The 14,262-nt window shown below is 57.2% G+C and overlaps 2 protein-coding genes across 2 annotated transcripts in view; both read left to right on the top strand.

Moving 5' to 3' along the window:
* Positions 1-14,103, top strand: part of COQ9 (coenzyme Q9) — a 20,508-nt gene extending 6,405 nt beyond the window's left edge. Inside the window, exons 4-9 of the mRNA XM_064160578.1 lie at positions 1,127-1,269; positions 3,342-3,426; positions 6,688-6,792; positions 9,635-9,790; positions 10,743-10,796; positions 13,998-14,103. Of these exons, the coding sequence (XP_064016648.1) occupies positions 1,127-1,269; positions 3,342-3,426; positions 6,688-6,792; positions 9,635-9,790; positions 10,743-10,796; positions 13,998-14,033 (579 nt within the window). The 3' untranslated portion in view covers positions 14,034-14,103. The remainder of the gene's footprint in view (positions 1-1,126; positions 1,270-3,341; positions 3,427-6,687; positions 6,793-9,634; positions 9,791-10,742; positions 10,797-13,997) is intronic.
* Positions 11,103-13,989, top strand: LOC135184616 (uncharacterized). Its single transcript, XM_064160587.1, has 2 exons — positions 11,103-13,056; positions 13,099-13,989. Exons 1-2 carry the CDS (start codon positions 12,818-12,820, stop codon positions 13,655-13,657), a joined length of 798 nt encoding a protein of 265 aa, XP_064016657.1. The 5' UTR covers positions 11,103-12,817; the 3' UTR covers positions 13,658-13,989.
* Positions 14,104-14,262: the final 159 nt, after the last annotated feature.

Genomic DNA, 14,262 nt, shown 5'->3' with positions numbered 1-14,262 from the left:
ATCAAATGAAGACGAGGAGGCTGAGGGCAGAGCTGATTGCTGCCTGCAGCTGCCTGCAGGGAGGCTGTAGCCAGGTGAGGTTGGGCTCTGGTGCCAGGCAGGCAGCAGCAGCAGAAGGGGCCCCAGGCTGAAGCTGTGTCAGGGCAGGTGTGGGCTGGCTGTGAGGAGGAAGCTCCTGGCAGAGAGAGTGATTGGCACTGGCATGGGCTGCCCAGGGAGGTAGTGGAGTGGCCGTGGCTGGAGGGGTTGGAGCCAAGGCTGGCTGGGCACTGAGTGCCATGGTGTGGTTGTTTGGGCAGGGCTGGGTGCTAGGTTGGCACTGAGTGCCATGGTGTGGTTGTTTGGGCAGGGCTGGGTGCTAGGTTGGCACTGAGTGCCATGGTGTGGTTGGTTAGGCAGGGCTGGGTGCTAGGCTGGCACTGAGTGCCATGGTGTGGTTGGTTGGGCAGGCAGGGCTGGGTGCTAGGCTGGCACTGAGTGCCATGCTCTGGTTGGTTGGGCAGGGCTGGGTGCTAGGCTGGCACTGAGTGCCATGCTCTTGTTGGTTGGGCAGAGCTGGGTGCTAGGTTGGCACTGAGTGCCATGGTGTGGTTGGTTGGGCAAGGGCTGGGTGCTAGGTTGGCACTGAGTGCCATGGTGTGGTTGTTTGGGCAGGGCTGCGTGCTAGCTTGGACTGGATGTTCTTGGAGGTCTCTTCCAACCTGCCTGATTCTCTCATTCTAAGCTGAGGCACAATCCAGTGGACCTTAAAGAGGAACATGTGCACAGGAAGCACTTTTGAGCTCAGCCCCAGAAGCATTGAGGCTGGAAGAGACCTCTGAGGTCATCAAGTGCAGCCTACAACCTAACCCCACTAAACCATGCCACCAAGTGCCTCAGCCAACCTGCCCTTAAAGACCTCTGGGGGTGGTGACTCCACCACCTCCCTGTGCTGCCCATTCCAGTGCCTAATCCCCCTTTTTGTGAGGAAATACTTCCTCATATCCCACCTAAACCTCCCCTTTGGACCCTGCCCTCTTTGTCTTGCTTTGCTTACATTGATCCACCTTCATCCATGAGATAAATGCAGTGCTGTGTCCTAGCTGGCTGCTGTCTGAGCTGCTCTGTGCTTCTCTCCTCCCTGCAGACCCTGGGTCTCTCAGTAGCTGCTGCAGGGATGTTTCACAGCGATGGGAGCGACCTGGTCCTGCACTTCGTGTCCCAATGCAACACCAAACTGTCTGAGCTGCTGAAGCAGGAACAAAAACAAGTGCAGCTGGGTGAAGCAGAGTGAGTATTGGGTCTGAAAAGACATCTTCCTTGCCAGGCTTTGGGGACTGGATAGACAAGAGGCCCACTGGGGACAGGGATACATGAAGTTAAAGGTGTCATTTGCCTGAATAAAATGACCTTACCAGGTACAGAGCTGCACCAGAAGCCTGAAGGTGACATAATTAACCCAGCCAAGGCAGGCAAGAGATGGATCTTGCAAGTTCAGCTTGAGTTTAGCTTGGATGTCCTTTGTGTCATCCAGTCAGAGAATGGCAGGGGTTGGAAGGGACCTCTGGGGATCACTGAGTCCAACCCTCCTGCCAAAGCAGCATTGCCCAGGGCAGGTCACGCAGGGACATGTCCAGATGGCCCTTGAAGGTGCCTAGAGAAGGAGACTCCACAACCTCTCTGGGCAGCCTGCTCCAGCCCTCTGGCACCTTCAGTTTTCCTTCATGTTGAGGTGGAGCTTCCTCTGTTCCACCTTGTGCCCATTGCCCCTTTCCTGTCACACCTCACCACTGCACTTCTCCACTTGGTTGCACTTCTCTGGTTGGTTGGTTGCAGCTCTCTGGTTGGTTGGTTGCAGTTCTCTCATTGGTGGCAGTTCTCTGGTTGGTTGGTTGCAGTTTGTTGGTTGCAGCTCTCTGGTTGGTTGAAGTTCTCTGGTGGCAGTTTGTTGATTGCAGCTCTCTGGTTGGTTGCAGTTGGTTGGTTGCAGCTCTCTGGTTGGCTGCAGTTGGTTGGTTGCAGCTCTCTGGTTGGTTGCAGCTCTCTGGTTGGTTGCAGCTCTCTGGTTGGTTGCAGCTCTCTGGTTGGTTGCAGTTGGTTGGTTGCAGCTCTCTGGTTGGTTGCAGTTGGTTGGTTGCAGCTCTCTGGTTGGTTGCAGTTGGTTGGTTGCAGCTCTCTGGTTGGTTGCAGCTCTCTGGTTGCAGTTGGTTGGTTGCAGCTCTCTGGTTGGTGGCAGTTTGTTGATTGCAGCTCTCTGGTTGGTTGCAGTTGGTTGGTTGCAGCTCTCTGGTTGGCTGCAGTTGGTTGGTTGCAGCTCTCTGGTTGGTTGCAGCTCTCTGGTTGGTTGCAGCTCTCTGGTTGGTTGCAGTTGGTTGGTTGCAGCTCTCTGGTTGGTTGCAGTTGGTTGGTTGCAGCTCTCTGGTTGGTTGCAGTTGGTTGGTTGCAGCTCTCTGGTTGGTTGCAGCTCTCTGGTTGCAGTTGGTTGGTTGCAGCTCTCTGGTTGGTGGCAGTTTGTTGATTGCAGCTCTCTGGTTGGTTGCTGGTTGGCTGCAGCTCTCTGGTTGCAGCTCACTGGTTGGTTGCAGCTCTCTGGTTGCAGCTCACTGGTTGGTTGCAGCTCTCTGGTGGTTGCAATTTGATTGCAGTTCTTTGGGTGGTTGCACTTATCTGGTTGCAGAGTTCTGGCTGGTTGCAGTGTTCTGGTTGGCTGCAGTTCTGGTTGCAGTGTTCTGGTTGGCTGCAGTTCTGGTTGCAGTGTTCTGGTTGGTTGCAGTGTTCTGGTTGGTTGCAGTTTGTTGGCTGCAGTGTTCTGGGTGGCTGCAGTGTTCTGGGTGGCTGCAGTGTTCTGGGTGGCTGCAGTGTTCTGGGTGGCTGCAGTGTTCTGGGTGGCTGCAGTGTTCTGGGTGGCTGCAGTTCTGGTTGCAGTGTTCTGGTTGGCTGCAGTTCTGGTTGCAGTGTTCTGGTTGGCTGCAGTTTGTTGGTTGCATCTCTCTGGCTGCTTGCAATGTTCTGGTTGGCTGCAGTTTGTTGGTTGCATCTCTCTGGCTGGTTGCAGTGTTCTGGTTGGTTGCAGTTTGTTGGTTGCATCTCTCTGGCTGCTTGCAATGTTCTGGCTGGTTGCAGTGTTCTGGTTGGTTGGTTGCAGTTCTCTGGCTGCACTTCTCTGTTTGCTGGTAGTCTTCTATGATTTGTGTGTGGCTTTTGTAGTTTTCTGTTTGCCCTTTTCTACTGTTTGGAGTTTTCCTTTGTTTGTTGGCAGTTTCCTGGGTTTGGTTTGTAGTTTTCTCTTACTGCTTTGCAGTTTTGCCCTATTTTTTTTTCCTCTTCCTTGTTCATTGTTCCTCTTTGTTTCCTTCCCCCAGGAAGAAGCCTACAGATCAGTTCCTGAGAGATGCTGTGGAAGCCAGACTGAGGATGCTGATCCCATACATTGAGAAATGGCCCCAGGTATAGTACTGACAGCAAGATTGGCTCTCCTTTTTGTGTGTCTGTCTGTCTGTTCTCAATGCTGTGAGGCAAAGGAGAAGGTTCTGAGTGCCTGGAAGTGTTCCAGGCCAGGTTGGATGAGGCCTTGAGCAGCCTCTGCTGCCTGCCTGCCCATGGCGAGGGGTTGGAGCTGGATGATCTTGAAGGTCCCTTCCAACTCAGCCCAAACCCTCTACAGCAGAGTAGTTCAGGGTTGTAAATTCAACCCTTACTGCTTCAGATGGTTTGTAGCCTTCAAGGTGAGAGCAAAATTGGAAGAAGGCAGTTAAAGATGTCCTTAAAACAACTCTTTCTTGCAGTGCTGGAAAAGCAAAGCTCTCTGCAGAGGGACCTGGGCAGGCTGCATGGGTGGGCAGAGGCCAAGGGGATGAGAGTGAAGAAGGCCAAGGGCAGGTTGTGCACTTTGGCCACAACAACCCCAAGCAGCAGTGCAGGCTGGGGCCAGAGGGGCTGAGAGCAGGCAGGCAGAGAGGGCCCTGGGGGTACTGTGAGAGAGCAGCTGCAGAGGAGGCAGCAGTGTGCCCAGGTGGGCAGCAGAGCCAGTGGCATCCTGGGCTGGCTGAGGAGCAGTGTGGGCAGCAGGAGAAGGGAGGTTCTTGTGCCCCTGTGCCCAGCCCTGCTCAGGCCAGCCCTGGAGTGCTGTGTCCAGCTGTGGGCTCCTGAATTGCAGAGAGCTGCTGAGGTGCTGGAAGGTGCTGAGAGAAGGGCAGCAAGGCTGGGGAGGGGCCTGGAGCACAGCCCTGTGAGGAGAGGCTGAGGGAGCTGGGGGGGTGCAGGCTGCAGCAGAGGAGCCTCAGGGCAGAGCTGATTGCTGCCTGCAGCTGCCTGCAGGGAGGCTGTAGCCAGGTGGGGTTGGGCTCTGGTGCCAGGCAGGCAGCAGCAGCAGAAGGGGCCCCAGGCTGAAGCTGTGTCAGGGCAGGTGTGGGCTGGCTGTGAGGAGGAAGCTGCTGGCAGAGAGAGTGATTGGCACTGGCATGGGCTGCCCAGGGAGGTGATGGAGTGGCCGTGGCTGGAGGGGTTGGAGGCAAGGCTGGCTGGGCACTGAGTGCCATGGTGTGGTTGTTTGGGCAGGGCTGGGTGCTAGGTTGGCCCTGAGTGCCATGGTGTGGTTGTTTGGGCAGAGCTGGGTGCTAGGTTGGCACTGAGTGCCATGCTCTGGTTGTTTGGGCAGGGCTGGAAGCTAGGTTGGACTGGCTGAGCTTGGGGTCTCTTCCAACCTGCTTGCTTCTATGGTTCTGTGGTTCACTTCACCCCTCTGGGGTCCCCAGGTTCTAACTTGTATCTGTGCTCAGCCCTGTGTGCAGTGTCACAGAATCAGAGTGCCAGGCTGGAAGAGACCCCAAGGGTCCAGAGTGGGCCACAAAGATGATCAGAGAGCTGGAGAACTTCCCCTGTGGGGACAGGCTGGGAGAGCTGTGCAGCCTGGAGAGCAGAAGGCTTCAGGGAGGCCTTCCTGTAGCTGAAGGGGCTCCAGTAGAGCTGGGAAGGGATTTTAGACAAGGGCTGGCAGTGCCAGGATGGGGGACCATGACTTTGAGCTGGCAGAGGGGAGATTGAGAGTGGAGATGAGGAAGAAGTTGTTGGCAGTGAGGCTGGGGAGACACTGGCACAGGTTCAGGCTGGGGAGACACTGGCACAGGTTGCCCAGGGAGGTTGTGGAGCACAGAAGCACCCAATGTGATCTTTGATCACATTGGGTGCTTCTGTGCTCCACAACCTCCCTGGAGGTGTTCAGTGCCAGGCTGGATGAGGCCTTGAGCAGCCTGTGCTGGTGGGAGGTGCCCCTGAGCTTGGCACTGGATGATCTCTGAGGTCCCTTCCTACCCAACCTGTGACCATCTGGTCCAGTCTGCAGTCAGGCTCCTTGCAGCCTTGTTCTGGCTGCACTGGCACCTTGTGCCTGAGGCTGGAGCTGTGAATTGGGAGGGCTCCAACGTCCACATTTCAATCTCAAGCCACTTGGGAAGGGAACTGAACTGTAGCCACAGGAACAAGCAAAGAGTTCCCAACCTTGGGCTGCAAAGATGGCTCCAAAGTCAGTGCCAGAGTTGTGGAATCCAAGGCTCCTGGCAGAGAGAGAAGAGAGGATTCCTGGGTTTGCTCCAGATGAACATAGTTTGTCTTGGGAAGAGTGGTTTGTGCCTCTCCTGGCAGTGTGGTCCTGTGTTCAAAGGCTGCAGGATCCGAGCAGGCCTTTTGGGGAATGGTTCTGCTCCTGAGAGGTGCTTTGAGTTCAAAGAGAAGGGAGAGCTTTGACTCCCTGCCTGCAGGGGCACAGCACAAGTGTGAGGCTGTGTTTGTGTGCCTGGAGAGGCAGCTCAAGGGGGCACAGTACAAAGGGCTTGGAGCTGAGTGGGGTGCTGTGGGCTCCAGCACAGGCTGAGGCCTGAGCTGAGCTGCCACACTGAAACTAACCTACAAACCCTGCAGCTTGGGCAGGAGGCAGCAGTGGGCACTGACAGCACAGAAGGCCAAGGGCAGCATCCAAAGCAGCGTTGGCAGAGATGGAGAGAGGAGATCCTGCCCCTCTGCTCTGCTCTGCTCTGCTCTGGGGAGACCTCACCTGCAGTACTGAATCCACCTCTGGTGTCCCCAGCATAAAAGAGACATGGAGCTGATGGAGCAGGTCCAGAGAAGGCCTCAAGGATGCTCAGAGGGCTGGAGAAGCTCTGCTGTGGGGACAGGCTGGGAGAGTTAGGTCTGTGCAGCCTGGAGAAGAAAGAGAAGGCTGCAGGGAGAGCTCAGAGCTGCAGTTCAGTGTCTGCAGGGGAGCTGCAGGCAGGCTGGGGAGGGACTGCTCAGAAGGGGCTGTGGGCACAGGCTGAGGGCAATGGTTTGGAGCTGGAGCAGGGCAGAGTTAGGTTGGGCATCAGGAGGGAGTTGTGCAGAGTGAGGGTGGGCAGAGCCTGGCACAGGCTGCCCAGGGAGGTGCTTGAGACTCCATCCCTGGAGGCATCCAGGCTCAGCCTGGCTGTGTCCCTGTGCAGCCTGCTCTGGCTGGAGCTGTCCCTGCTGCCTGCAGGGGATGGACAAGATGCCCCTGGAGGGTCCCTTCCAGCAGTGTTCAGTGGTGCTGTGGAAGGGCCTGTGGTGGCCAAAAGGAGCTGGAAGGACTTCACAGTGGGAGCTGGAGACAACAGCAGCAGGGAAAAGAGAGCAGAGCAGAGCTTTATTGCTGTGTCCTCCTCAGCTCCCTCACTTCTGTGTGTGTTCCCTTTGCAGGCTCTCAGCATCCTGCTGCTCCCTCGCAACATCCCTGCCAGCCTCAACCTCCTCACCAGCATGATCGATGACATCATGCACTATGCTGGAGACCAGGCCACAGATGTAAGTCTTCGTGCTTTACAACTTGACTGCTACTAAGCTACAACCCAGGAGGTGCCACCTCAGCAGGAGGAGAAAAGCTTTGGTGTCAGAGTGCCCTCAAGCAGGCTGCCCAGAGAATCACAGAACCAGGCAGGGTTGGAAGGGAGCACAAGGAGCAGGCAGTGCCAACCCCTGCCATGCCCAGGGACACCCTACCCTAGAGCAGGCTGCACACAGCCTCAGCCAGCCTGGCCTCAAACACCTCCAGCCATGGGGCCTCAACCCCCTCCCTGGGCAACCCATTCCAGCCTCTCCCCACTCTCCTGCTCAGCAACTTCCTCCTCCCCTCCAGCCTCACTCTCCCCACCTCCAGCTTTGCTCCAGCCCCCCCACTCCTGCCACTCCCTCACAGCCTCCAAAGTCCCTCCCCAGCTTTTTTGCAGCCCCCTGCAGATGCTGCAAGGCCACCAGAAGGTCCCCTGGGAGCCTCCTCTGCTGCAGCCTGCACAGCCCCAACTCTTTCAGGCTGTGCTCACAGCAGAGCTGCTGCAGCCTCTCAGCATCCTCCTGGCCCTGCTCTGGACACTCTGCAGCATCTCCACAGCCCTCTTGTGCCAGGGGCTCCAGCACTGGCTGCAGGACTCCAGGTGGGCTCTCAGCAGAGCAGAGCAGAGGGGCAGAATCCCCTCCCTGGCCCTGCTGCCCACACTGCTGCTGCTGCAGCCCAGGCTCTGCTTGGCTCTCTGGGCTGCAAGTGCACACTGCTGGCTCCTGCTGAGCTTCTCCTCCAGCAGCACCCCCAAGTGCCTCTGCTCAGGGCTGCTCTGCAGCCTGGCACTGCCCAGCCTGCATTGGTGCTTGCCATTGCCTCCCCCCAGCTGCAGCACCTTGCCCTTGGTCTTGTTGCAGCTCCTGAGCTTGGCTTGTGCCCACCTCTGCAGCCTGCCCAGGTGCCTCTGGCTGCCATCCCTGCCCTGCAGCCTGCCTGCTGCAGCACACAGCTTGGTGTGGGCAGCAAACCTGCTGAGGCTGCACTCAGTGCCTCTGTGCATGGCAGCCACAGAGCTGCTGACCAAGCCTGGTGCCAGGCCTGATCCCTGAGGGACTCTGCTTGCCCCTGGCCTGCACTTGGCCATGCAGCCATTGGCAGCCACTCTCTGGGTGCATCCAGCCAGCCAGCTCTGTACCCATCTCATGGTCCAAGAAGTTGTGAAATCTTCTTCTCTGGAATCTTTCCAACCCCCTTGGATGTGCTCCTCTGTGACCTGCCTTGGGTGCTTTGGACTGGCCAATCTGTGAAGGTCCTTTCCAACCCTAGCAGCACAATTTTGCAAGGGCTAAAATGTTACACTTGAGCAAAAGAGAAGCACCCAAAGGCCCTTTAGGGGCTGTAATCTTCATTTCCCAAGAGCCCACATAAGACTGAGGGCAGATTAGTGCCCAGGGATTGATGCCAATGAAAGGGGCTCTGATTTCCTGGCTTCTTTGAAATGCTTTTCTTTGTCTTTGTTAGTCTTGAAGCCACAGACAAAAAACTGTGAGGCTCTTGGGTTGGTGCAGTGTTCAGTGAGGGAGCTGATCAAAGCAGCAGCACTTGAAAAACCTTAAAGGAACCTACCTAAAAATACCAGGATCTTACTAAAGCTTTCATCTTCTCTGGCAGGGAAGTAGAGAAAATGATAACCTTAATTAAAGCAATTAATCAAATGAATTCACAGAGGTGTAGGGGGAGAAGGAGAAAGCTTGAATGAACTGCTCCAACCAACTGCTTTTAATAAGCTTCTTTCATCTGGGGATAAAAGAGGAGCTGCTGGTAGGGGAGGGAGGGAGAAAGAAAGCAGAGGACAGGAAGATTAACAGAATAAAGAAGGGAATGAAAGGGCAGCCAAGTTCCTTAGGGATTGTGGAAGTCAGATGGAGCCACTGCCTGCATTCAGCTGCTCCTAAAGCCTCCTCACCACTGCAGGGGCTAGCAGAGGTTCTGCAGTTTGTCTTCTCTTTGTGTCTTCTGACCACTTAGTTGGGAAGCCACCTGAGAGAAGAGAGCAACCTCCTCCTGGCCACAACCACCCCTCAGGTAGTTGCAGACAGCAATAAGGTCTGCCCTGAGCCTCCTCTTCTCCAGGCTAACCAATCCCAGCTCCCTCAGCCTCTCCTCGTAGGGCTGTGCTCAAGGCCTCTCCCCAGCCTCGTCGCCCTTCTCTGGACACGCTCAAGCATCTCAATGTCCCTCCTAAACTGGGGGGCCCAGAACTGAACACAGCACTCAAGGTGTGGTCTAACCAGTGCAGAGTACAGGGGCAGAATGACCTCCCTGCTCCTGCTGGCCACACCATTCCTGATGCAGGCCAGGATGCCACTGGCTCTCTTGGCCACCTGGGCACACTGCTGGCTCATGTTCAGGTGGGTATCAATCAGCACCCCCAGATCCCTCTCTGTCTGGCTGCTCTCAGCCACTCTGACCCCAGCCTGTATCTCTGCATGGGGTTGCTGTGGCCAAAGTGCAGCACCCTGCACTTGGAGCTATTGAAGCCATCCCCTTGGCCTCTGCCCATCTGTCCAGGTGGTCAAGGTCCTGCTGCAGAGCCCTTCTGCCCTCCAACCCAGCCACATCTGCCCCCAGCTTGGTGTCATCTGCACACTTGCTGCTGACTGACTCCATGCCCTCATCCAGATCATCTATGCAGATGTTAAAGAGGATGGGGCCCAGCACTGACCCCTGAGGGACACCACTAGTGCCAGTCGCCAGCTGGATGTGGCACCATTCACCACCACTCTCTGGGCTCAGCCAGATTAGGTGCCATCTGGTGTCTCTTAGGTGCACTCAGGTGCCAGCTGTCTCTCTTGTGCCTTGCCCCTGCAGTTTAACTGGTACACACGGCGGGCTGTGCTCACTGGCATCTACAACACCACCGAGCTGGTGATGATGCAGGACTCCTCCCCAGGCTTCAAGGACACTTGGCACTTCCTGGAGAAGAGAGTAGCTGATGCCATGAACATGAGCAACACAGCTGAACAGGTAATGCCAGGGGCAGGGCACACAGACTCACACAGGGTGCCAGGGCTTGGGAAGTAGCTCTGTGGAGATCAAGTCCAACCCCTTTGCCAAGAGAACGTTGTGACAGAAACAAGTTCAAGCAGGTTTGGGATGTCTCCAGCTTGCTCCAGTGCTCTGCCATGCTTAAATTAAAGCAGTTCCTCCTTTAGGTGCAACTTCTGATGTTCAACTTTGTGCCTCTTAGCCCTTGTACTGTCACTGGGCACCACTGGTGCCACCCTCCTGACACCACCTGTTGATCAGCAGTGATGAGATGCCCCTCAGGCTGCTCTTCTGCAGGCTGAACAGCCCAAATCCTCTCAGCCTTTCCTTCCAGCAGAGCTGTTCCAGACCTCTCAGTTCCAGACCTCCCTTAAGGCTTTTGCTGTCCTCTCACCAGCAAGTCCCTGCCCTTCTCAAAACAAGTTGCTCAAGGCCTCATCCAACCTGGCCTTGAACACCTCCAGGGAGGTTGTGGAGCACAGAATCACCCAATGTGATCTTTGATCACATTGGGTGATTCTGTGCTCCACAACCTCCCTGGGCAACCTGTGCCAGTGTCTCACCACCCTCAACCTGTGCCAGGCTCTCACTACCTGTCCCAGTGTCTCCTCACCCTCACTGTAATTCCTTCCTCATCCCATGCCTCTATTCCCAATCCTTCAGCCCCCACACCTGCTGAGGGAGCTCCTTCTAGTCCTGACTAATGACCTCAATGCTGTTGGCTCAACACCCAAAAAGTGCTCCTTGGTGTTTTCTGGTTCACTGACCCATAGGTGACCTCTCTATCACCCTGAGCCATGCTCAGGGATGTTGCCCTCAGGAATCTCTTCCACCTTTCTCTTTCTCATTGTAGTGTTTGGCTTCTGGCATCACCTTTCTGCAGCAGGTATGTCCAGAAGAAAACCAAAGGTCACATTCTTGTGTCTCTTAGGTACAGTCAACTGGAGAAGCAGTTGTCCAGGGCCTGATGGGAGCTGCAGTGACTGTAAGTAGTGTTAAGGGCAGCAGAGTTGTTTCTCCTCCTTTCCATGCTGAAAGCCAGCAGGGTTTTGTTTCCACCCAAACCCAGAGAGCAGCATGACCAAGAGTTGGCTTCAGAACTTGGGAGGATGATTTCCTGGCTTCAGAGGTTCACAGAATGGATTGGGTTAGAAGGAACCTCAGAGTTCCAACCTCTCCCTGCCATGAAACACCTCTCACGAGCTTATCTAGCCTGATCTTGAGCACCTCCAGGGAGGTTGTGGAGCACAGAAGCACAGAAGGTGATCAAAGATCCCATTCTGTGCTTCTGTGCTCCACAACCTCCCTGGGCTGCCTGTGCCAATCTCTCCCCACCCTCACTGCCACCAATTCCTTCCTCATCTCCATTCTCACTCTCTCCTCTCCCAGCTCAAAGACATTGGCCCTCAGCCTGGCACTGTCTAAAGTCTTCTTCCTCTTCGTCTCCACTCTCAATCTGCCTTTCTCAAGCTTCAGTCCATTCTGTGCCCCCCAATCTCCCTGTGCTACCTGTGCCAGTCACTCCCCACCCTCACTGCCAACAGTTTCTTCATCTCCACTCTCAATCTGCCTTCCTCAAGCATCAATCCATTCTGTGCTCCACAACCTCCCTGTGATACCTGTGCCAGTCTCTGCCCACCCTCACTGCCAACAGTTTCTTCTTCATCTCCACTCTCAATCTGCCCTCCTCAAGCTTCAATCCATTCTGTGCCCCCCAATCTCCCTGTGTAACCTGTGCCAGGCTCTCCCCACTCTCACTGTGTCTGTGCCCCCCAATCTCCCTGTGCTACCTGTGCCAGGCTCTCCCCACTCTCACTGTGTCTGTGCTCCACAACCTCCCTGGGCAGCCTGTGCCAGGCTCTCCCTAGCCTCACTGCCAACAGTTTCTTCTTCATCTCCACTTTCAATCTGCCCTCCTCAAGCTTCAATCCCTTCTGTGCTCCACAACCTCCCTGTGCAACCTGTGCCACTTTTTCCCCACCCTCACTGCTAACAGTTTCTTCTTCATCTCCACTCTCAATCTGCCCTCCTCAAGCTTCAGTCCCTTCCCTCTCATCCTACCACAACAAGCCCTTGTGAAAAGTCCCTTCCCAGCTTTCTTGTAGCCCCCTTTCAGGGAGGGGGACTGGAAGTTCCACTGGTTTGTGGTGAAAAGAGATTGCAAGAGAGCATTAAAATGGAAGGCTGAAGCTGCAGGGTGATCTGTAGGGCTGAGAGGTGGTCAGCATCACAGAATCTCTTAGGTTGGCAGAGCCCTTCAAGCTCCTTGAGTCCAATCATTAGTTTCACCCTGACAAGTCCTTGACTCAGCCAAATCCCTCAGCACAACATCTCACTGCTGTGGTTGGAAAGGACCACCAGGATCAGCCAGTCCAACCTCCAGCCTTCGTCTCTAGACCATAGCCTCAAGCACCACAGCCACTCTCACCAGGGATGGTGACTCCTCCACCACCTCCCTGGGCAGCCTGTGCCAGTGCCTGACCTGATTCTGTGCTCCACCACCTCCCTGGGCAGCCTGTGCCAGTGCCTGACGTGATTCTGTGCTCCACAACCTCCCTGGGCAGCCTGTGCCAGTGCCTGACGTGATTCTGTGCTCCACAACCTCCCTGGGCAGCCTGTGCCAGGCTCTCACCACCTGTTCCAGCATCTCCCTACCCTCACTGTAATTCCTCTCTCATCCCATGCTTCTATTCCCAATCCTTCAGCCCCCACACCTGCTGAAGGAGCTCCTTCTAGTCCTGACTAATGACCTCAATGCTGTTGGCTCAACACCCAAAAAGTGCTTCTTGTGTGTTCAGGTTCCCTGACCCCCATAGGTGGCCTCTCTATCACCCTGAGCCATGCTCAGGGATGTTGCCCTCAGGAAAGAACTTCCTCCCAACATCCAACCTAAACCTCCCCTGGCACAACTTGAGGCCATTTCCTCTTGTCCTGTCATTAGGAATTGGGGAGAAGAGTCCAGCTCCAGCCTCACTACAACCTCCTTTTAGGTAGCTGTAGAGGGCAATGAGGTCCCCTCTCAGCCTCCTCTGCTCCAGACTGAGCACCCCCAGCTCCCTCAGCTGCTCCTCACAGGCCATGTTTGCCAGAGCTCTCCCCAGCCTCATCTCCCTTCTCTGCCCCTGCTCCTGCACCTCAGTGTCCCTCCTGTGCTGTGCTGACCAAAACTGGGCACAGCACTCGAGGTGTGGGCTCACCAGTGCTGAGCACAGGGGCATGAGCACCTCCCTGCCCCTGCTGGTCGCCTGCTTACTCCTGCTGGTCGCCTCCCTGCCCCTGCTGGTCACCTCCCTACTCCTGATGGTCGCCTGCTTACTCCTGCTGGTCACCTCCCTGCTCCTGCTGGTCACCTCCCTGCTCCTGCTGGTCGCCTCCCTGCCCCTGCTGGTCGCCTGCTTACTCCTGCTGGTCGCCTCCCTGCCCCTGCTGGTCACCTCCCTGCTCCTGCTGCTCACCTCCCTGCCCCTGCTGGTCGCCTCCCTGCCCCTGCTGGTCGCCTCCCTGCCCCTGCTGGTCGCCTCCCTGCCCCTGCTCTTCGCCTCCCTGCCCCTGCTCTTCGCCTCCCTACCCCTGCTGGTCGCCTCCCTGCCCCTGCTGGTCGCCTCCCTGCCCCTGCTGGTCGCCTCCCTGCCCCTGCTGCTCGCCTCCCTGCCCCTGCTGGTCGCCTCCCTGCCCCTGCTGGTCGCCTCCCTGCCCCTGCTGGTCGCCTCCCTGCCCCTGCTGGTCGCCTCCCTGCCCCTGCTCTTCGCCTCCCTGCCCCTGCTCGTCGCCTCCCTGCCCCTGCTGGTCGCCTCCCTGCCCCTGCTGGTCGCCTCCCTGCCCCTGCTGGTCGCCTCCCCACTGTGAGGGAGGGGAGAGCCTGGCAGGGGCTGCCCAGGGGGCCCCATCCCTGCAGCCATCCAGGCTCAGCCTTGCTGTGTGCCTGGGCAGCCTGCTCCGGCCGGAGCTGTCCCTGCTGCCCGCAGGGGGCTCGGACAAGATGCCCCTGGAGAGTCGCTTGAGCGCAGGCAGCAGAGCCCAACCCCAGCTGCCTGCAGCCTCCCCCCGGGGAGCTGCAGCGAGCAGCCAGGGCTGGAGCCGGAGCTGGAACCAGCAGGGCTGCGCAGAGGCCATGGCGGCCCGGGCAGCACAACCTCTATCCCCGGGACCCTCCGCTCCTTAACGCCCTTCTCCCTGTGTCCCGCAGCTGCGGAACCTGGCGGGGCTGAACCAGCGCCGGTGAGGAGGGAGCGGCGGGCGCGGAGCCGGGGCGCCACCGTTCCCCGGTACCAATAAAGCCGCACTGCAGCCTCGCACGGACTCTTTTTGGGGGGGGGACACGCACCGGTGGCGGAAGGGACGGAGCGGGTTGGGGACGGACCGGGACGGGAGCGGTGGGCGGACGGCGGCGGGCGGCAGAGCGGCGGCGGCAGAGCGGCGGCAGGCGGCAGCGGCGGCAGAGCGGCGGCGGC

This window comes from Pogoniulus pusillus, chromosome 20 (assembly GCF_015220805.1).
Source record: "Pogoniulus pusillus isolate bPogPus1 chromosome 20, bPogPus1.pri, whole genome shotgun sequence".
Lineage (NCBI taxonomy): Eukaryota > Metazoa > Chordata > Aves > Piciformes > Lybiidae > Pogoniulus > Pogoniulus pusillus.
The sequence above is the reverse complement of the archived record's forward strand: the minus strand, read 5'-3'. Positions and strand labels throughout refer to the sequence as shown.